The sequence below is a fragment of the Sorghum bicolor genome, chromosome 3 (assembly GCF_000003195.3).
Source record: "Sorghum bicolor cultivar BTx623 chromosome 3, Sorghum_bicolor_NCBIv3, whole genome shotgun sequence".
NCBI lineage: Eukaryota > Viridiplantae > Streptophyta > Magnoliopsida > Poales > Poaceae > Sorghum > Sorghum bicolor.
In genome coordinates this window covers 58040032-58063171 of record NC_012872.2, presented here as the reverse complement: position 1 = coordinate 58063171, position 23140 = coordinate 58040032, and the positions used below count along the sequence as shown (strand labels likewise).

Sequence of the window (23140 nt, the reverse complement as noted above, 5' to 3'; positions counted from 1 at the left end):
CTGCAACAAAGGAGAACAAAGCGCAATGCGAGAAAGCAACATCAAAGAAAAAAATACTAATGCAACCAAAAAAATTACTTGTTGCAAGAGCAAAACAAGGCTACTGAAACAATAAAAACAAAAGTGCAATGCGAGATGCAACATCAGAGAAAAAAGACTAATACAACAAAGAAATATTACTTGTTGCAATAGCAAAACGAGGCTACTTCAACAATAATGCAACAAAGAAATATTACTTTTTGCAACAACAAAGCAAGGCTACTGCAACATAACTTGCTGAAACTCTAATCAACGTCGTGTCCCTTAGATCTAGATCTAGATCAGAGGAGACGGAGTAGGGGGAGGAGGAAAACTTGGGTCGAGAGGAGGAGGAGGAGAAGGAGGAGGATAAGTGGGATCTATAGAAGGAACGATCTACTGCGTTGGAGCCGTAGTTGTGGTCGTCGTCGTTCTCGTCTCCGATGGGGGAAGCGGGAGCGAGATCGATTGGGACACCCAGGGTAATATGGAGGTCACAGGAGAGGGAGGGATGGAGAGAGCATAGCCGAGCTTGCACGCGGGTGCAGCATCCCGATCTAGGCGCGCGGCCGGAGAGCAGCTCGGGCGAGCAAGAGCGAAGAGAGCGAGTGCGTGCGAGAGAGAAGGGAGAGCGTCTGGATGCATCTGTTTCTATCCGCTGGGGGTCACGGGTTGGATGGGAGCGGATGGTCACGGCGGTTCAAGTCGTTTGTGTGCGGGTCTGTCCGGATGAGACAGACGTCTGTACATTATCAATTCCGTATTGGATAGTGTCTATATAACACATAAAAAGTGGTTGAGAATTGCTTCCATTCATATTAATAAGGTTATCACAAGCGACTCCGTATATGTTGCCACGAAATCAAAGAAAGCAGTAGCCGGCCACGTTCACTTAATAGACGAAGAGCTTAAAGGGACAGAAAAACACTTTAGAGGCAAATTGTATGATTGCTTGGGAAAACATTTGTACTCCAAAGCACGAAGGATGGTTAGGTATAAAAAATTTAGAACAACAAAACACCAGCCTCTTTCTAAAATTTATCCATAAATATCACTTTCAACTTGACTGTAGTTGGGCTAAATGGATAAGATATTCAGTTCCAACCAAAAAAGGATAGGAGATAAAAATCAACAAGACTACTTTGGTATGGAGACAACTAATGCATTTGATTGACCTCTACAGAGCAATGACAATAGTTACAGTAGGAAAGGGGAAAAACACTGCTTTTTGGCTTGATAGTTGGCTTAACAAAAAGCCCTTAGCTTGCCAATACTCTCACTTGTTCTTCTCACATGTTGTAAATAAAAATGTCACTGTTCTAGACTGCAGATCAGATTTAGGATGGCAAATCCGTACAAGACCCTTAACTTCTCAAAGAACAGAACATGAACTTCTTCAGTTACTAAATCAACTAGACGGCTTTCAGATAGATCTTGAAGATGCAAGAGAGTTGAGATTTAGACGAACTAAGGAATTCACGGTCAAAACAATTCACTTCATGCTAACCTTTGGAGGAGTCCTTTGCCCAGTAGCACAAGATATTTGGTCGTCCTTGGCTCCTAAGAAATGTAAGATCTTTACTTGGCAAGCAGCAAAAGGAAGATTGAAGACAAGAGATATCCTAGCAAAGAAAAATATCATAGAAAATGCCTTATGTCCCTAAGGTTGTAATGAAGAGGAGAATGTAGAACATTTGCTTTCAGATGTCCATATGCAACTCAAGTATGGACAACCTTGGGCTTCGCTCTAAATCAGCAAACAAACATGGCACAAGCTCTATTGGCTGCAGAACATAATCAATTGGGACAAGCTGATACTAAAGCTACAACTATTTTAATTGCAATAGCCTAGAATATTTGATTGGCAAGAAAAAGAAAAGTAGTTGACAATGTCATAATACCTTGCTCAGCAATCAAAGAGAATGTTGTGAAAACTTTACATCTCTGGAAACACAGAACAAGAAAGGAACCAAGGACTTTGGCTATCAGAAGCATCGACACATATTTGGAACAACCGACTGCAAGAACAAAAGGGCCATCAATTTGAGAATTCAAAGTTACTCTAGACAATGTCAACTCAATACAAGTTTTTACTTTGTAGCTCCTTTCTCTTGTACTTTGTAGCTCTTTTTTCTGCTTTTCTGTTCTTCCCCCTTTTATATTTCCTCATTATTTTTTGGGAACAGTTTATTTCCGTGACTAGACCCCAACAGCAGATAATCTGTATCCGTCACCTGTCAGCGCCTCTTTGATGAGTGTAGCATCTGTCTCTATGTCGATCTCCTGTATTCCCAACTTGACTGCTACTTGTAAACCTGCAAAGCACGCCAACAGCTCGGCATGGAAAGCATCCATCAGGAAATCAGCACGTCCAGCTCCTGACTTGCCACCGTTCCTTGGTCATCCACCATCTTTCCTATTGATATTGAAAGCAACATCTTTTTTTTTTGTGAACAGAAAGCAACATCGGAGTGTTCACATATATTTGAACTAGTGGACACACAGCGGACCATTGTTCACATAAACAAAAATACTCAAACTTCTGTTTTCTATTTGATTCTAAGCGTCCGGTGTATATGTGAACAATGTTATAAACTACTACGGGACAAGCTGTTGTGAAACGAGGGGGCTAAGATTTCTATTACCCCTTGGTTGCTGGACTACCAACCTGCCCGTACAAGTTTGGATAGTATAGTATCTTACATGTTACAGCTTTCTGATTACAACGAACACATCAAGAGCTAAATCACATACTGCACATGCATACTAAAGCAGCACATTTGAATTTGAACAAAACCAAATACGTGATTCCAATAAGCACATTTGGAAGTGCTCTCAAGTCCTCTTCCTCCTCTTCTTACTCCGCCTCCTGTCACTCTCATCAGAGCTTGATTCTGACTCAGACTCAGAACTAGACCCTGAGCTAGAGCATTCTGAACCAGATTCAGATCCACCTGATTCTGACTGCGATGATTCCGGCTTCTGCTGCTGCATTATTAGGCGCGGCATGTTCTTCAAGTACTCCCTCAGGCTTTCCGTTATACCACCAAGACCAATGGACGTGAAGAAATTGATTGAGAACCTTGTATTCTTTGGATGATCCTTTGGGAAGATAGATTCGAAGGAACCTTGCATGTTAGGATCATTCAGCCTCTCATTGAGTAGGCGTATGCCCAGGTGCTCCGATAATTCCTGCATCAGGAAAAAAGGCATATCAGTATTCTAATACAATACAAACAATGATAAATAGCTATGGCTTGAAAGCAGAATCTTTGCAAACATACTTGGAATAGAATTTTTATAAAAATTCGAGAAGATGATGTCGTGTCTTCCTCTGTCAACCTGATGTAAGCCAAAACATGCCAAGGGAGCGCATCAGTCCCCAACAAATGTGCAAAGAACTTGGCAACATTCCTCAACTTGTTTGTTTCAAGACGATGAATCATCGAATATTGTTGCACAAAGCATTTTTCAAAGTTCTCTTGGTACACTTTATTGATCATGCAAAATCGCTGTCCTAGCAGCCCATAATAACGAAGATATGTTCTCTCCTGACTGCAACACTCAAGAAGCATAATGCACAGCTCCATCTGCCATAAAACAAACAATTTTCGTCAGGAAACAATACTTGCAGATTTCTCCTCAAAAAAGTAAAGATTACATATTCCACATCAAGCCATTGCAGATTTCTCTTCAAACAAATAAAGATTGCAGATTTTGCATCAAGCCAACAACAAAACACAAAGCAATTAAAAGCCCCATAACCCCCATATAAAAAGACACTAAACGCAACAAAATATTAATTACATTTATAACTACAAAGAAGTTACTTAACCTTAAGCATTATTTGTTTCTGTGCATATTATCTGTTTCAAGCATAGTGACAATAACGAAAACAATGGTCGTTTGCTTTATTTAAATTTTTTCTTGAAGGCAACAGCTACTTGAAATATTTTGCGACAGGTGGAACAACAAAAACCAGAAAGATAGTCTTAATGTAGGTTATGCACTGCACTGCTGCACACAATATTAGTATTTGTTACAATACGTCTGTTACTAGCAATACATCAACTAACAATTAATGTCAAGTCATGAATACATTTCACATGTATCCACAGAATTTTCAAAATTAGTTTTCTGCTCATCTGAATAGATCAATTGCTGCAATTAATCTAATCTCTTGAGGTTACAAAGTGCATAGCATGTAATGAAATGCTCAGAAATAAAGACTGCAGACCAGTTTATCAGAAAACGGTATCTTGTGAAATTACCAAAACTAGCTCGGCTAGACCAATGATAAAAAAGAGTCCATGAAGGTGAAAAGTTGTAACAATGCAATTTATTATATTGTTAAAGGAAGGATTAACCAGCCAATGATAACTTGTACTCCTGTTAGCAGCTTTGACACAAATATACAGCAATAAATTCAGCGTATGTCCTGTAGGCAATCGCTACAGGATTCCTCTATCATGCTCAACCATTCAAGAGCACTTTGCATGTAATGGATAGTTATCTTTCTAACTACCATTGAATCAGCCATTGAGGCTGTAGGTGTTGACCAAACGTGTGGTCACTTTTCACAACATATCTAACCTCTATAAAATGGGGAGTATTGAAGTATTAGGATTAATCTAAAGCAAGCTTTACTCAAACATAGCTATGGGAAAAATTTGCCAAGATAAATTAGTCCAATAAAAAGATAAGCAGCAAAACTTAAAAACGTTTATGAAAGTTTAAATCAGTGTAAAAAAAAATAGTGGTACTAGAAGCAAATACAGAATAAGTTTCTAAACTGTGGCAGCTTACTATCAAAAAGGAAAAGGGAACGAAAGACAAGCAAGCAAGCAAGCAAGAAACACCTCAACAAACAAACATAAATCAATATTAGATATCAAAATTAATCAGATATCAGAATCACATGAAATCAAGAAGGGCTTCTGATGCTTACCTCTTGACCAGGCTCAAGCTTAATTTTCATAAGCTTGTGCCCAGCTTCTTCAAAATCAACACTGGACATAATAGTCAAATATATTGTTCTTCTAAGGTTCACAAGATTCGTCTCTGTTCTATCCCTTATCTCCATTTGTTCCTCATCCTCTTCATCGGATTCTTCCTCATCTTCATCATCATCAGAAGCAGCATCTGATCCTTCTTCATCTTCAGAAGACTCTGCTCCCAGGATGCTTCTCTTTAGATTCTCATATGCCTTCTCATCTTCAACAAAATTGGGGTTTGCCCTGAAAACATCTGCAATTAAAGAGAGGTCAGCATTACATTACACACAACTGGATCTCCAGTCAGAAAGCTCATATTAACAATGTAGCATAGAGGAATATCTATGCAGCAAAGCCTTACTTAGATTGGTCTCAGGGTCTAGGTCATCTTCAAGGGATATCTCATGTGTAAACTGGTCCTCCTGCTCCACTAGATCCAGCTCTGGACGGATGGCTGGGAAACCCTACATAAATGAAACAAAAATCATGTCAGAACATTCAATTGAACATGCAACACAAAAAACACCAGGCTTCTCAACTTCGAGCCTTTTCTAAATCAGGAGCATGGTTTTTGAGGCGTCGCCTAGGCACTGAGGCATACCCCAAGTGCGACAGGACACCACAAGGTTTTAGTTACACCATATCACCTAGGTGTCACCTAGAAGGAGCCTAGGCGTACAAACATCTCCCCAGCACAACAGGACACCACAGCACCTCAAAAACCATGACCATAAGTGTAACTTTACCTGGAATTTAGCCTTTCTAATTGCAAAAAGGCCTTCAATAAGAAACTGCACTCTCTTGTCTATTTCTCCTTCATGTAGAATGCCTCGAAATCTTTCAAAAATAGCTGCATGAATTGATGAACAGGTAAATACTTTGTGAATGGAACAAGAAATAGGACAGAGAACAAAACTAACAGCGTGGGATCAATAAAGGCTTATCCACAATGGTCAAATTAAGGCTAAGTGTTTCAGCATTTATAAATAAATAATCACTAATCACATTTAATGCCAAACATAGCATTCACCCTCGAATAAAAAATAATTTTTTTGGACACAGTATTCAAAAGAGAACAGAAAACTAAACATCAATCCATCTTATAATGAGTGACAAACATAAAGAAAAAATAACAATCTTCAAGAACAACCTAAACAAGTCCACTATATCATCTTTTGAATGTCTCATCCAGTTTTTAATGGAGAAATAATAGTTGACTGTACAAACACTAAAATAATATATGCATATAGTTAATGGAAAGATTATATGCATCGGCTCAAAGGAATACACCGACTGGTCCAGTTTGCACATGCATATCAAGATTCAAACTTCACAATCTTGAACCGATAATTTGGCCAGTAATTGTAATACAAACTTGATATAGTTAGATTATAAATCAAATATACTGCCAATGATCATAACTTTATAACCATAAAATAAACACAATAAATGAATGACCAAATTGTAGTTTGGGAGACCATGTCATGTCTGACTGTGCCTTATAAACTTGACTGGAGGGAGTATTACACAATCGAGATGTATAGTATAGAACAATTCAGAAAATTTTTGACTGTTTACTTATGGTGGCTAACAGTAGTTTGTACCTTTAAAAGCAACCTTCATGTCACATAGCTAACCTTTGTACACAAGTTTCCATCTTACTTAATTAGGCAACTAGCACAGAGGATAGTGTTGCCAGATTCAATTCAATTCATATAGCAGCATAATAATTGTACTTATGCATCAAAACTTTTCTTCTCCAGAGCATCCAAAACTAAGGCTGAACATCTAGTCGTTCACCAATCACCATTGGTCCACAATAATGCATCTTATACAAAGTTAAAACAAGGTTTCTACATTCTGCCAAAACCCAGATAATCACATGTTTGACCTAACCATCATCATGGTATCCAAGTATTTTAGAATTAACCATGAGACCATACTACATTAGAGACTCAAACAATTTGAAAATCCATAAATGAATGTCGATGCTCGATGGTATAAAATGTGTGTTGAGAAAACCATTCTGCATCACCAAAAGCTAACAAGTTTAGCAAGCCATACTCAGAGTCAGAGCACCGTTTGAAATAGCTTACCATGAAGCCCTTGAGGAGACAAGTCCTGCAGCATTGCCCCACACTCTTTGACAAACCCCACAGCGACCTATCATTGACAAACATACACATATTCCAGAAATGAGTAAGTTGTTAATTGTTAACAAGATAGAAAAAAGTCAAAAAGTACATAAGGTCCAAACTATGTACCTCAACACTATCATCAGTTGGATTTTCCAGGAGTACAGTAAGAAGCTCCAGCGCCACAAGCTCATGTGCCACCACCTGATTTACCAAGTGCGCAATGAATTTGGTTGCCGCAAGCAATTGAGGCTGCAAGTAAAGGATAACTTTAGTAAGAAATATATGCAGAAACTAACAATAAAGTATGTAATTCTTCATACTCAAATATTAAGCATCCTGAATGTAAGCAACAATTCAACCTATGTACATAAACAGCAGATGCCAGTGTATATAGGACCCAGGTATAAACAGCAACTTCCGTTAGTTCTTTTATTTGATTTGAAACCAGAATCCAAGTAGAATGTATACCCTATGTAACTTTCTAAACCTGCATCGATCCAGTTCATCCATTCTAATACAAATGGAAAGCAATGTAAAGTGTTGAGCAAAAATTTTCATGAGCCTAACTACAACCCTTTGTAACAACAGAACAGCAGACCTATTGGTACAAATAGTTCTGCTTCGCTGCAGACTTAAGTAGCCAGTTTTGTTTAAAGGACTAATATAAATGGCATAGCCCATTTTGTAAATAAGTGAGTTGAAACAATTCCAAAGATCTTGATCAGGAGTAGGTAAGCAACCTTACATTAAGCTAAATTAGTTCTATGAAATCACCTTGGAATGCAACTACACCCTAGCATTCGTAAATTCTAAATAAATGAGTCATTCAATTAAGTATTAATATTTCTTGAGCTAAGGAAAATGAAGACAAGCTCACCTTGTCATTTCGCTTATATGCCCTCTTGAGCTGGAGCACAACACGAACAAGAAGCAACCGCCCAATCTCAGGGAACTTGGTATTCACAACCGCAACTAGCGCAGCAAATACATCGGTGAACCCAGGTGAGGCCATCTGTGACTTGATGCAAGACTGACAGAAGAGCCCCCGCCCACGAACAAGGTTCTCTGCGAAGAGCTCCGGCACTATATTCTTGATATTGGTCGCATTCACCTTATTCACCAACCCATTGATGCTCTTCTTGAGAGCATCCCAGGTGAGGCGCTGATACTCTGGGCTCGACTTGTCCTCTACATCACGCATCATCTGCGCCATGCGGAAAGGCGGAATGTAGATCCCACCTGTGCGGCCAGGGATCATCTCCGGAAGCAGTGGTGGTGGTGGAGGCAGTGGCGGGGTCGGCTCCCTCTTCACAGGGCTTCTCCGGCGCTCGTCTCCGTCGTCCTCCCTTCGCCTGCGGTCATCCCGCCGCCTGGAGCCCTCGTCTCGGCGCCGGCGGCGGTGTCGACGGTCGTCGGGTGAGGACCCTGACTCCGAGCTAGGGCTCCGGCGGCGGTGGCACCGGCTGTCCCTCTCCCGGTCTCGCTTGCCACGGCGGTAGTCAGGCGCGTCATCCGCATCCCTAGCACGCCTGTGCCGACGGCCTTCCTCCTTCTCATCGCCGGAAACCCTATCGCGCATCCTCCGGCGTTGGAAACCATCCTCCCCATCTGAAACCCTGTCGCGCCGGGGAGGGTGGTTGTCGCCGTCCTCATCCCTTCCGGGCTTGGCGTGGCCGTTCTTCTCCTCCGAGGGCTTGGCGTCGCGGCGGCGGCCGCGGTGGTCGGAATCGGGCGGCGAAGCCCTAGATCTGCGACGGCGGTCCGCGTCGACGCCGGGAGATGGTGAGCGGGGTGGGGACGGAGACGGGGACGCGCGGCGCTTGCGGCGGCGCGGGGAGACTTCATCGCGGTGGCTGTGGCGGTGGCGCGGCGGGGAGGCGGAGGCGGAGGCGGCCATAGCGCGACCGAGGGTTTCTGCGGGTTCGTCAGTCGTCTGCGAGATTGAAAAGGAAAGTGGAGGCGGCGACCGCCGCTCGAGGCCGCTGCGCTCGAAGCCGGCCGCGCGCTCGACGCCGGCGCGGACGCTGCGCTGGAGGCCGCGCGGGGGAGCAGGGGGCGGGAAGCAGGAGGACGAGGTCGCGGCGGTGCAGGGGGCCTTCGCCTGCGAGCGTGGGGAGGCCGGGCCGGTGGAGTTAGGGTTTGGGGTCTTAGCGCGCTGGCCCGGGCTGCTGAGGAAGCTTAGCAGGCCGCACCGGATATCGAGCTGCCACTAGGCCTTTCAAAAATACCGGGCCATGCGTGCCGCCCGCCGGGCTGGAGTAGCGGCCCAAGCACGATCTATGCTTCGGGCCGTGCCTGGTACGGGCCCAGTGGGCTGCATCCTGCATGCGCCGCTATTGCGGAGCAGGCCTTGCGGGCATGCGCACAGGCCCATGCGGCCGTGCCACTTGCATCCCTAGTCGGCTCCTCTCCTGTCCTGTCTCCTCCCCTCTCCAGCTGAACTAGTGCGCTCCCGCGCCCCGCTCGATCCGACGGAATTGTCTCGCCAACCGTAGGAAGGTTCCAGAAGCTCGCAGAGGCGGGCAGCCGAGCTTCTAGAAGCTGAACCTAGTCTACCTTTTTTAACAGAAGAAGGAGATCCTTGCTCGCCGCACTGCTGAGATGATCGGCGCCGGCCGCGGCAGGCGGCGGGGGCGGCCACCGGCGTCCCTGCCCACGAGCGCCGCTTCCCGCCGGAGCGAGCACTCCATCTCCTGCTGGTTAGTGAACTGCACGGCTTCTTACCTCTCGCTTGCTATATTGTTGAAGGCTTGAAGCTCGATCTGAATAGCATCCTTCTTAGGTTTCTCTCTCGTCTTTTCTTTTTCTTTCTTTTTTTTCTTGATTTTAAGACAGTAGAGGCAGTTGACACTTAAATTTTGCTTATTGTGGATGCACAAAATTCAGGTATTGTGACTGCAAGATATATGCCTTAAACGACGCCCTCTTCAATTTGGGGTGGAACTATGCTAGGTATGGTCTGGCTTAGACTATGAAGATTCTATTTTATTCCTAATTTTCTCATGAGTGGAAACTTCAGGTGATAATATTTTGTTGTCTGAACTCGTCCATAGCATTTGGCTCATGATACTCTGAATTGAAATACTACATAACACATGCCCTGTGCTTTTTTCAAACCATATATATGCACTGCTTTCGTTTCTCTCTTTTTTTTTTTGATAGCTCTATAATATTTTAAAATTTTGTTGTACTTACATACATTATGAACCTATCTTGCCAAAAGGTCCACGTTGTATTGTTCTGAAGCAATGCTGTCCATACAGAAGACTGAACTTAAACATGTTATTCTGCCAGATCTGGCATTCTGAATAGTTCTATAACTAATTTAGCGCTTGACCTATATGTGTAACCAACTAACCATGAAATTAGGCGAAAATAATAACAAAAAAAAAACTGTCGTTTGGGGGTCCTTATTTTGTTTTCTCCTCTGGAACATTAACCACATAGCTCCGTTTGTACTATATTTATTGATAAGTAGTGGTGGCACCATATTAAACATGGGTCCTTATTTTGTTTTCTTCTCTGAAATATTAACCATATAGCTGTGTTTGTATTATATTTACTGATTGATAAATAGTGGTGGCACCATATTAAACATCTTGTACTTTTTTTTAGATCAGATCCTTGCTCTGCATTCCTTTCACTGATGAGTATTGCAGAACTTTTATGATCTCCTTTCAGGTTTTTCCTTAACTACACCCATGGATATTTCTAGATGCACTGTACTGTACACATGTTTGTACTCAATTTTCGTTGTTTTCAGTTACTTCTCAAACAATGGTGTCAATACTTAAGGGTGAAGTGCAGTTTCTTTGGCACATTCAGAATGTTGACCAAAAATATTCATTACTTTTGAAGTTATACCGACTTTCCTTCCTTTTTTTCTCCCGCAGATATATGAGAGCATGGTTTTCTGTAGGTGTTTATCTCTCTCTCATTGCTTTAGTCAGTATATCCTTGGTAAGTTGATGTCCAATAATTATTCCAATGTTCTCTATGTTATATTGCCAAAGTTGAAAAATGTTCATTTGCATCATGGATCCCATGATGTCACCTATTGTTGCTGCTCAAACAATTAGAACCACCCGTGTGGTAGTGCCTTTACAATCACAGATGAACATGATTATGTGACAATTTACATTTTACAATGTGTATACAATATAAGTCTACATAAGTTGAATGGATGGATTGCTGCTTCAGACAGGAGATGGTGTTGAGATTTTCCATGCTGTTCCTAAATCCTAAATTAATGGTGGCCAATTATTAAATAGTTAATTGACAGCGGTACTTCTGATGATTTAAGACCTTATGATCTGAAGCATGAGGATTTCCTTTTGGTGGTTCAGTATTTTCAAAGGAGTTATCTTTAACCTTTTTGGCTTGTCTTGTGGCTTCCTCACATAATTGATTAGGGTTCTACTAGGCATTATGATAATGTTAAGTTTTTTTATAAAAAAAATTGAGTCCATCAGTTGATATCATTATCAGTAACTGCATTGAATAATATTAATCTGTAGTTATGTACCTTCAATTTCTGTGTTTCTTGGGTTCTTGCTCTTATCAATTTCCATCGATTCCTTATAAATATGTGGTGGGTTTAGCAGGTCCCATATCTTTTGTTGTAATATGGAGAATCCCATGCTTTGGTTATACTTTTCCCATGGGTATACAAATCTTATGTACTGTGATCTTTTCGATTTTCTAGATGCTATTGTGGGAGTCAATTGGTGTGTGTTATTTCAGGAGTGGATCCCTTAGTGCCTGGTTACAGAACCTACTGGTGAGTAGAATTTGACGCTTCTCTTTTCAGCTTCTCACATCAACAACCCACCAAGCATTTCTGCTTATTGCAGACTTCAGGTCTCAGCATATCTATTGTGGACACCATAATCATCATAATGTCAACAATTCTGTCTATTGCTTTTCATGAATTTGGACATGCCATTGCAGCTGCAAGGTCTTTATGTCTTACCTTCTCATGTCTATTTTTTTTTCTCTTAGATGTTGTGTGCTTTTGTTTTCACTCGATACTCAAAACATCTGTAAGCAAGGATAATAGGCAGCAAATAGTGGATTGACTATGAGGGAATAGATTACTGATTATATAGGTAATGCTGCTCTAGGGTTTTAGTTTATAGAAATAGCACCAATCACAAAGATCCCCCCGACCTTGCCTAACACAAAACCGATGTATATATGTGGCATGGGCCTATGGACAGCGCATGACATGACTAAGGCCAATGGCCTAAACCAACTATCTGTCTAACAGCTTGCTCATTAATTATTTTTGTGTCCTGTTCTGACACATTATTTGCTACATTTGCAACAGTGAGGGACTACAGATTGAGTATGTTGCCATATTTGTCGCTGTACTTTTTCCTGGGGCATTTGTTGCTCTGAACTATGACCTACTACAAAATCTACCTCTCTTTTCTATGCTCCGGATTTATTGTGCAGGAATTTGGCATAATGTTATGGTAAGCCATTCTGTTGTGCATTGATTATTTCCAAAAGATAGGAGTAATTCTATTTTATTCGTTATGCCCTCTTTTTATTTTCGTAATTTCGTAATCCATTGTCAGCTACTTTCAATATTTGGGTACTTCTTGCTACCTCATACAGGAAGTACAGTGCTTAAATCAAAAGAAAAACGGTTAATTATTTGTTTACTTGCAATAATAAGTGCAACAAACAAGAAATAAGAACAATATGCTTTATGCAGTTTGGCATAAGATGCAATTGATCTCACTGAATATTCATTTTAAACAATGTGAGCAGAGATATATTCGGAAAATGGAAACTAACCTCCTAAACCGAATAAGCATGTCCTTGTCTTTGCTTAATGTAATAATTAGATCCCCCCCCTCCCCCTCTACAAGTTGACTGTAAAAAGATTTATAGTTGGTATTGAGGGGGTACATCGCTGAGTATCTTGCCTACACAGCTACACATACACTTGAGGGCATACACCAGTGTGTATCATGCCTACACGTACATTTGAAGGGCTGCATTTTGTCTGGTTAGGACATCAGAAACTGAAGTCAATATATATGACATGGTTTTGCTGTAGGCCTGTAGCCTAAATCAGGACTCAAGGTATATAACAACCAAATAGAAACAATTGCTGGTTTAGAAAATGCTGTTAAACCCTGGTTAGAGAAGTACAAATATAGTTCTAATGCACTCCTAGGCGTAGTTCAAGTGTAATATATACTTGTATACTGAGCTTGTTACTCAATAATCGTGATGTTTTATAAAAGTTTTTTTTTTTTGCTGTGATTTCATGTTTAATAGCTCTGTACAGCATGTGTGATAATAACATTATTACTTCCGGTGATGTTATATCCTCTCTATGTGAGTGGTGATGGCCTCATGGTAAGTCTACTTCTATGTGTTTACATTATTTTAATCTTGGCAATCTTTACAATAAAAAAGTCTGTCAGAACAGGTCATAGAGGTCCCTGAAATATCTCCTATGTCAGAATACTTGTCTTCTCATGATGTTATCCTTTCTGTGGATGGCCTGAAAATAACAAGAACTGATGAATGGATCAAGATTCTGAACCAAGGTTCTACAGCAAAATCTAGTGATCCTGAGTTCCTTGAAGGCTCTCATAGATATGTTGCCACTAGTTCTGCCAAGGGTTATTGTGTGCCTGATTCATGGATAGATGCAAGCAAAAATCTCTGGCAGATAAGAGACAAGCTGCCTTGCCCAGATGAACTGATAGCCTTCGAAAAAGCTATCTGTAATGGCTCAACCATTTTGACTGAGAAGACTAGCATAGGTAGTGACCAGAAGGAAGTTGAGGGAAAATATTGTTTGATTGCAAAAGATGTAGTAAAGCTTAGAAGATGTGGAATTGGATGGCACAGGACTGAAGGTGATGGAAGTAGTTGTGCATGTTTTGAGGTAAGAACCCCTCATCTGATTTGATTGGTACCACATTTGAATGATGAATTAAGAGTTTTTATGAACAATCGTTAGGAAGTCCTTCCTTCTTTTAATAGAAGTAATCTTTTTGTATGATTTATGTATTATGCTTAATATGTGTCTATTTGGTCAATGGTGATAGGATGAGCACTGCTTGGTACCTGTTCTCACCCCAGGCATTTCATGGATTGAGGTCTCCTATGCCAGGCCATACTCTTTGGGATGTTTACAAAAAGCAGGAAATTTGTTATCATCACATACCGCAAATAGTAACCTTGGACAGAGTCCTTGTGAAGGATCTTTTGTTTATGTGGGTGATCTGGCATCATCAGCACGTTTTGTTAGGTTGTCCCACTACCGACCACGATGGGCACTTCTACTTTTCATTGCAGACATCCCATATATCTTGGAAAATGGTTTAAGTAGCTTGCTTCATGCATCTGCGGCATTGGCTGTAATCAATTGCCTACCGGTGAGTGTTTACTTTACCGAAGTAGTGAAGGGTTCTTCAGTTCCTATCACCCAATTGTGACATTTTTACATGTCTTTGATTATAAGAGGATAGCCTTAGAAGAATTTGGTGTCAATCTTTAGAGCAAAGAAACTTTCCAATTTAGCAAGTAATTCTAAGGACAAATATATAAGATATGATAGTAGAAATTTTTATGTTAAGATGGCTATATTCTTCTTCCTTTCTGTTTTTGGGCCTAGGTTTGTTTCTATTGGATTATGCTAACTAGTAGGTCTGGATTTCTGTCTTTCTTTGATATGATTTCTGAGTGTTGGTTCAGCCATCTGCTTTCTTTTTACGTTTTTAGCATAGTGTGCTTCTATGTTCAGAGTGCTTTTCTAGCAGCTAACTTTATCACAATGGATAGGTGTATTTTCTGGATGGTGAAGCGATTTTGGAGACTACCTTAAGCTATGTAGCTTGGTTTACCCCAAGACTGCAACGCAGAATTCTGAAAGTATGCCGCTTTGTGTGGACGGTTTTATCAGTTATTACGTTCTCAAGCATTTGTTATTCCACAGTGCTACATGGTGTTGTATAACAAATTACCCATGGAATTTTGTCTTGAACAAAGAGAGAAGATCCTTTTGCGCATGCCAATTGTATTTCGTATCCTATATGAGCTCCTCCCTCCATTCCAAATTATAATTTGTTCTGGGTTTTCTATATACATACCCCCTCCCATTTTACTTGTCGTCCTAGCACTGTTGTAAAGGTGGCTGTGTTCACTGTCCCATCCATGTATATGGACACACACACACTGCAAGTCTAAAGCATCTTCGGAAGATGCTTTAGACTTGCAGTGTGCGTCCATATTAATGTGGATGCGGCTCCGTTCGCTTGTCTTCTAAGCTTTTTTTTTTTTGCCGGCCAATAGTGTTTTTCTTTTATAATAAATCAGTGAACAGTATTTTTAGTCATGGTTTTTCAAACAAGCCAAACAGGCTCACATTTAGATAAATAAATTACTACTGTGTCTTCAAAACTAGAAATAGCAAAGCATCAAAAGCATGCAATTATGATATGGCACCCATATTATTGTCTTGAGCTCCAAAATTTCGAATCCAAGAAAAAAATTATAATGCGAGTTAACACTGGATACTTGAACAGGTACACCATTGCATTAGGGCAACACAGGCACCAACAGTAACAACAACAATATTGCTTGCATTTTTTTAATTAAACAGTTATACACTCATACTCTTTATCTGAGTGTGGTTGTTAATATTTTGGCAGCAATGCAATCATGGCCAAGCATTTGTATATTCAGTCCTTAGATAAGTTCTTCCATAATGTACAAATAGTTGAGATTCCAGGCTCTACTAACGCTACCAAAACACTTCCCGCCTTTAATTCCAGGCCTCAAAACAAAAAAGCAACATCACACTAGACCTCACCACCCTATAGCTAGTTTGCTGCAACGGACTGGAGGACGTTCCTCGTTAAAATGTCGGAACCATGTGTCGCTGGAGCTAGGGCTTGCTGAATCTTAGCCTTCTCAGTTGATCAGAGTACAAACTGAAAAAGAAACATAAAAAGGGGGTACAAGCAAAACCATATGAGCAAATCAAATATCAATCAAGCCGCTGCTAAGCATTATGCTTCTAGGTGTGAATGCCAGTGCCATTTGGGTAGTACCCATTTACCAAGCTGTTCAATGGATTCACAGGTCCAGTTGGGTATAATTTCAGTTTCGGGATTTTACTGATAGGACATGCTTTTGTTGTCAGATTGCTGCGTTGAAGCAAAGGTTCTAGCTGTCCAGATGCCGCGGCTATCAGCCCTGTCAGCAGAGATGAATTGTTGATTCAGATGAGGCACTTAGGCATGCTCAAAATGCAGTAGCAGTCTTATTATAAGAGTGGATATCATGAAAAAAAAAACTTATGGTATTTTTGCAAAGTAGGGTCGTGTTACCTAAGAAAAGCGGAGATGGCTTTCCTGGTCTCGACTTGAATTCAGGATGGAATTGTGCACCGATGAAGAACTTGTGAGAGGGAAGCTCAATTATCTGCATCCAACAGAGCGCCACTAAGTGATTGAGAACGTTTCTTATTAAGTTCCTAGAAAGTACATCTAAGTTCTACAGGATCCGAGAAAATTTCCAAGCCTACCCCCATGCGTTTTCCACTTTCATCTTTGCCCACAAATTGAAGCCCGGCCCTCTCAAAGTCCGGGACCATATCAGGGTTCACCTGAAAGAAAAAAAATCGTCACTATGCAAAAGTATTAACAGTGATACACATTGTTTGATATGGCTAATAGACAATTCAATCAGGGTACCTCGTATCTGTGGCGGTGTCTTTCATCTACAGAGCTGGCATTGCCATACCTGAGATATATTTACAGCAGTTATATTTCACCACATCAAGTGTGCAATCATGCATTAGACTGAAGAATATGAGGATAAGTGTTTCTTACAGCTTTGCAGATTTGCATCCATTGACATGGAAATAGGTTCTCCTCGATCCAAGCCTCATTGTCGCTCCCATTTGGGTTTTTGAGCCCTGTGGAAGTGTTGTCAGAAGTTTACAGTTCAAAATGAATGGTTAATGAAGGATAATAATACCAAGTAAGCATGGCAGTGAACATAACCTACCTCTGGCATGAAAATGACACAGGGTGATGTTGTAGCTGGATCGAATTCCGTGCTATTGGCACCTCGTAGTTTCATAACCGAACGGGCAAACTCAATCACTGCAATTTGCATTCCCAAGCAAATGCCGAGATAAGGAACATTGTTTTCACGTGCATATTTTGCGGCAAGAATTTTGCCCTGGACTCCCCTATCTCCAAATCCTCCAGGAACGAGTACACCATCTGCACCCTGAGGTGGAATTCCGTGAGACATGTGCAGAAGTACAGAACTTTCAAGAATTGCATCATGCTACCATTTGATGTATGCACTTACCTTCAGCAATTTCCATGCTTTTTTATGGGCTTCAGGGGTCTACTCAAAACAACACATCTCAAAAGCATCAGCAAAAGCTCCATTGAGGAATAGAATTGATTCAGTGCCCATGATAAAACTGACCTCTTTAGCTGAAGAATCTTCAAGATCGCAGGAAGGAACCCACTCGACTACAAGTTTTCTTTCCATAGCAACTGATGCATGCAAAAGAGCCTGGAATAAGGTCAATTTCGACAAATTAGTCAGCAGGAAGAGTAAAATTGTTCTGCTTTCAAGAAAGAGTATTCCTGGCACAAATCCAATGAATTAAGAGCAACTACAATTTAAACAAGCTTCAAACAGAAAACAGCGCCATGTAAGAAGAAACTCTTCAAGGTTGTCCCCAGGCTCTTCTCAATTCTCGCATTTGCACATGTTTATGGTACATTTATAAGGCAGTGTCATCTCAACATAGCTCTTGTTTTTATTTTTAATAAGATAGAGTAGAGTCATGATTGAGGAACTGAAAAAAAACACGCGATTCATTTTGGTTTAGTATGTTTTCACTGATTCATAATCAGACATTGGGTTGGTGGGAGTTGTGGATGTACACGCCCACCGCCCATGTCCATTTTCAGCTCAAATTTGTCCTGACTATTTCTTCTCATTTATAGTGCCACCTAGTTCCTCCTAGTTTGGTCAAGTTTTCATTTTTAAGTTCAAATAGTAGTAATGTCACCTTTATGACAGACAGGTAGGAATCCGACAGGCCAGTGTATTTTCCAACCATGGCAATCTTGACCTGAAAAGTTAATGCAATAGTGCTCAATTTAACGAACTGTTTGCTCAAAAACATAAGGGGCAATATTTTAGCTCCACTCCTGGAAACAATAAGAATGATGATTGAAACCTACCGGAGTCTTCAATTTGTCGAACTTAGTGGCTCTTTTAGTCCACTTCGCTAACTCAGGTTCCCGAGGTACTTTTCCATCACTGCATACATAGCAGTAATAAAAAGTGAACATGTTAGTGTTCCTTCAATTTTCAGACTACTATATGGACAATTGATGTGATCATGCAAAAGCACATACTACTGAAGCTCTAAAACTTTCAGAATAGCTTCATGGGCCTTCTGGTCCTATAAAAAAGTTCCATTGTGGATGGTTAAATAAGATGTGAATTTCGAATTTATGGTAAACATTCCATAGGAAAAGAAATGCCCTACCCTTAGCAACAAGGGGATGTGCCAAATGTTTGTCACGTCATGGAGGTTCACTATATTTGAGATCTGCACATAAGTTGGATTGTCAGGACAAGAGCGAGGGTAAAAACTCAAAAGAAGCCTTGAAATGGGAATCGTTATCATTACCGGAACATGACAAAATTGTGAAAGCTTGACCTTCACATGTTCCTCCAATGGCTGCCGAAAACACAGAACTAACCATTAGTGATTCAGTTTTACGCACCGACAAACAGTAAAACAGAGGCTTGAAGGACTGGAAACTGGAGAAAGGTGACTGTATAGTGTACCTCGGTACTGCGACATGCTAAAATATCCGGTGCCAGCCCAAGTCCTCTAAGCCCTCGAACACTATGCTGTGTAGGCTTAGTTTTCTACACAAATGTAGCATGCTGTCAATTACATGAAAGTAATTAACAGAGTTTTTCTATTTTATAAAAGGTTTTGGGTGTTAGTGACACAAAGTTTAGTTTTCTTCAAGCTAAATTGCAATTCTATGTAAACTACTGATAAATTTACCTGTTCACCGACTACATTTAGAACTGGAACAAGACTGACATGAACGAGACAGAAGTTTCCAGGTCCTACAGTACAGAGAAGGAATGATCAGACTATAAAAAAAAACTTTAAAATGGAGTAAGAACTGTTGTTTTCTTACCAACACGGTATGAAAATTGACCTAATGCTTCAATGAAAGGCATGGACTCAATATCCCCTGCATCAAGAATGCCACTGTCGTTATGCGGCGAAAAGATTTTGTCCCCTGCACCGGCATACTTACACAACTATGGGTACAATTAAGCAAAAATAAACTAATCTATATGTTGAACAATGTAATGCTTTTATTTATGCAATAATAGAATTATTATCTTCACCTATAGTGCCCCCAAGTTCAATGACACAAACATCAGGAGGTCCTTCTTTGCCGTCGACTGGAACCATTGCAACACGTTCAATCCAATCTTGTATTTCATCTGTAATATGTGGCACAACCTGATAGTGGAAATGAATATAGGTTTAGCCACGTCTCTCAATAATGATGTTTTCATCACATGAAAACTCCACTACATACTGATCACCCACCTGGACGGTTTTTCCTAGGTAGTCACCTCTCCTTTCTTTGTTAATGACAGCCTGATTCGAGCATTACAAAGAAAACTGATGTTAAACTACATATGACAAAGCCAGCAAGTACAGTGGTGTCAAGTCCAAGAAGAGTTGGAGTGTGCACAAGCGACAGGAGATCACATGATAATGTACTTGTAGTAAATAGGCTAGCAACATAACGGTTAGCTCCAATTGATTGTTTGTTTCAACTGTAGTTTCAGACCTAGCTAGTTTACTTTTGCATCCCATACAAAATTCAGGTGGTCAAAAGAAGAAAGATTATTTATCCACCAATTCTCAGAAACAGCCAACAGGGCATCAACTCCACAATTAATCCACCATGTGGCAGGCTGAATCTTTTTCAGCTGCTTCCGACAACGGTGGCAGGATAGAGGAGGCCCGGATGATTCTGCACATGCATAATTGTACTGCAGTGGATCTTACGATGAAACGTAAAGTGACTCAATAAAGATTTGTGGGTTCCATGTGCATGCAGTCAATCAACGCTCAATGACTTGCAGATAGCCACTGAATGCCGCAGGTTTGTTAATTCAAAATTAAAAAAGGGAGAAATAAACTTCCTCCCTTTTTAAGAAAAAATATAGGGAAGTATAAAAGCAAACTTTTGAGTTGATAGCGCCATACTCCACAGCAGTTTCTAATTGCGCATGGATTAGGGCTCATCTGTCCAATTACCTGATAGATCTTTCCTGTGGTTATATTGTTGTCACGGGTCAATTTGATATCCAGAAAACGCTCGTAGTTTCCAAGGTCCAAGTCCACCTTCAAGAAAAATAAAAGGAAGAAGGACCTATTAGCCGGAAAGATATATCCACATAGTAGACATTGTAGGAGAGCTACTGAAGACTATGTCAGCGGAGAGGTCATCCATGATGCTACCAACAACAGTGTTTTTTCTGTTAAGAGAGGGACACAGAAGGACCAGCTTGTAGTTAGTTACCTCTCCACCATCGTCCAAAACAAACACCTCCCCATGCTCGAATGGAGACATGGTTCCAGCATCAGTGTTGAGGTATGGATCTGCAGAGGGTAGTCACAAATAAACAGCCATAAGAAATTATGAACAGCAGGTAACCTTAACGTTAACTAAAAAAATGGTTTCTTAAACCCTTCACCAACTTTCAGTATAGACAGAAACCTTGCAACTAAATTCTTCAATGAACTAAAAGACGGAGCCAAAAAGAAAAAAAAAACAAAGGCACAAGTTCCCAACCACTTTGGAAATCCGTACTTGCACACTCATCAAATGGAGCAAAATGAATACCTTCCTTCACAAAACGGTGTGGAAATATGTCAAAATAAATTTAATGCTTGAGGTGACAAAATTGACCTAAACTACTGGGGATTCCGTCTCTTTGAAGGAACTAAGATCGTGACACCAAGTTCAGATTCCTGATTGTTCGTTAAAACAACAAGTACTCAACATCCAAAACGAATGTTGTTAACAATCACTTGGTTTACCAAAAGAACAGACAAAAGCATCCAAAAGAATAAACTCTTAATCACCGAAAAACATGGTGCCACAGCTCACGAAAGGCATGATCTAAGGTACTGGCTGAAGGTTGTTAGCATATATGTACAGAAGTAATAGAGTCAGGCCTACAAGGCTAAAACAACAAAAATGAGCAAAGGCTTCCTGCACTCTCGGAATAGAAAGAGCAAAAGCTTCCAACAAACTTGACAGTAATAATAATCTGAATCTCTGATTTGACAGTATATTTTGGTTCAACGAATTTCAAGGCAGTAAAAGGAAAGCAAGCATGCATGCGTTCGAGGCCGTTTTGAGTGAGGAATAAACAAGAGTTCAGAAGCTTCGTCAGCCATTGCAGCAGGAAAACCGTTCGTCTGACAGTTGAACGAAATTTGAGAGCGCATTTCATTCCGGCTTAACTATGGACAGCACATTCAGACGGGGGGGGGGGGTTGCCACGCGGCCATCGCACGCCCCGCCCAGACGGCCAGACAGCTCTGAGTTATCCGGAAAATCCTGCCTCCTTTGCCCCCAAACAAACAGCACTCTTGTTGCACAGCACAGCCGAAGCGACAAAAAGGGAGCGTCCGGGCCGGGGCTCTGGGCTCAGACCGAGGCTAACCCAACCAGCAAACGGCACAACGCAACGAGATCAGGCAGACCCGGCGGCCTTTCCACCGAAAAATCCGCCCTTTTTTCCGGATTCTCCGCCGGAGGGAGGCAGTTTTTTTTTTTCCTTTTCTTTTCTTTTCGTTTTCGCGCGGAAACGCCAAAGCCACCCCGCCCAAAACAAAACGAAATCGCCAAGCGCGCGGCGGGGAGGAAGCCAGGAAGGAAAGGGAAGGAATGGCTACCAATCTTGATGGTGGTGACGCGGAGGCCGCAGGCCTTGAGCACGACGCCGATGCTGCTGGCCGTCACGCCCTTGCCGAGGCCGCTCACCACCCCTCCGGTCACCAGCACGTACTTCATGGCCGCCCGCTCCCCTTTCGCCGACGACGACGGTCCTAGCTAGGCTCTGCTGCTCCTGTGCAGTGTGCAGGACAGGTAGTAGGAGCAACCGAGCAAGCAAGACTGCCGCTGCTGCACTACTCACTAGGCTAGTGTGGTGCCGCCAGCCAGGGGGCCAACCAAACCAAGAGTGGAGGCAGGCTCTCTCAGGCGCTGGTGGTGGTGGGCAGAGTTTAGAAGTTTTTAGTCTGGAATGGACGGGGAGACGACGAGGGGGTTTAAATAGAACCCCAGGGGAGGTGCCCTGACAAGTGACAACTTCCCCGAGAACCCTCACATGTAGTATTTAATAGATATAATGCTACTACTATAATAATACAACAAAAGAAGGGATATATAGATATAATATATAATTTTTTTGGTTGGAGCATTTTTGGTTGCTGGACAGGCATTGGTTTGAAGCACCAGGTGGCCGGTGCGAGGGTGTTACCGTGTGACCGTGTCTGATTCTAAAGATTGGATTTCTGTTACAAGTAACACCAGCCTAGAGACGCTCTGAAAGTGACGGCTCAGCCTCAGAGTGGATTGTGTGACGACTGGAAGGGTCGAAGCAGTAGCCTAAGAGATTTAAGGATTATAAAATATATAGATGTAGACATAGATATAGATATACATACTAATTATTTAGATATAAATATAAATATAAATACAGATTATACATATATAGATATAGACATAATAAAAATAATATAGATATAACTGAGCAAATTCGATCGAGCAATAGAGCTTTCCGATGAGACTTGGGTGGCTAACCATTGTCCAGGATGCTCATAGATTATGTGACTGCAAATTTAAGGTTTTATTC

The 23140-nt window shown here is 41.3% G+C and overlaps 3 protein-coding genes across 10 annotated transcripts; 1 reads left to right on the top strand and 2 right to left on the bottom strand.

Moving 5' to 3' along the window:
• Positions 2594-9299, bottom strand: LOC8054964 (pre-mRNA-splicing factor CWC22 homolog). The gene is made up of 8 exons (XM_002456024.2): positions 8028-9299; positions 7277-7399; positions 7109-7175; positions 5759-5862; positions 5374-5476; positions 4967-5265; positions 3303-3608; positions 2594-3210 (listed from the first exon to the last, which is right to left on the bottom strand). The coding sequence occupies exons 1-8, from the start codon at positions 9045-9047 to the stop codon at positions 2854-2856; spliced, it is 2379 nt and encodes a 792-aa protein (XP_002456069.1). The 5' UTR covers positions 9048-9299; the 3' UTR covers positions 2594-2853.
• LOC8054963 (membrane-bound transcription factor site-2 protease homolog) lies at positions 9562-15286 on the top strand. Of its 5 annotated transcripts, none has more exons than XM_021455660.1 (10): positions 9562-9849; positions 10037-10102; positions 11044-11110; positions 11856-11930; positions 12004-12107; positions 12480-12627; positions 13445-13525; positions 13599-14063; positions 14227-14556; positions 14963-15286. In XM_021455660.1, the coding sequence occupies exons 1-10, from the start codon at positions 9752-9754 to the stop codon at positions 15134-15136; spliced, it is 1608 nt and encodes a 535-aa protein (XP_021311335.1). In that variant the 5' UTR covers positions 9562-9751; the 3' UTR covers positions 15137-15286. The 5 variants fall into 5 exon arrangements, with proteins under 5 accessions (XP_021311335.1, XP_021311338.1, XP_021311339.1 ...); XM_021455663.1 differs by lacking the exon at positions 9562-9849 and adding an exon at positions 10766-10831 and having other exon boundaries at positions 10046-10102; XM_021455664.1 differs by lacking the exon at positions 9562-9849 and adding an exon at positions 10771-10831 and having other exon boundaries at positions 10060-10102.
• On the bottom strand, positions 15842-22540 carry LOC110433469 (CTP synthase-like). Of its 4 annotated transcripts, none has more exons than XM_021455657.1 (22): positions 22179-22540; positions 20794-20873; positions 20529-20615; positions 19809-19859; positions 19601-19718; positions 19384-19488; positions 19245-19309; positions 19016-19099; positions 18855-18905; positions 18711-18773; positions 18577-18623; positions 18400-18478; positions 18225-18287; positions 17630-17719; positions 17507-17545; positions 17195-17422; positions 17017-17102; positions 16879-16927; positions 16710-16790; positions 16513-16606; positions 16242-16378; positions 15842-16113 (listed from the first exon to the last, which is right to left on the bottom strand). In XM_021455657.1, exons 1-22 carry the CDS (start codon positions 22294-22296, stop codon positions 16102-16104), a joined length of 1827 nt encoding a protein of 608 aa, XP_021311332.1. In that variant the 5' UTR covers positions 22297-22540; the 3' UTR covers positions 15842-16101. The 4 variants fall into 4 exon arrangements, with proteins under 4 accessions (XP_021311332.1, XP_021311334.1, XP_021311331.1 ...); XM_021455659.1 differs by having other exon boundaries at positions 19384-19440; positions 22179-22525; XM_021455656.1 differs by having other exon boundaries at positions 15853-16113; positions 16234-16378.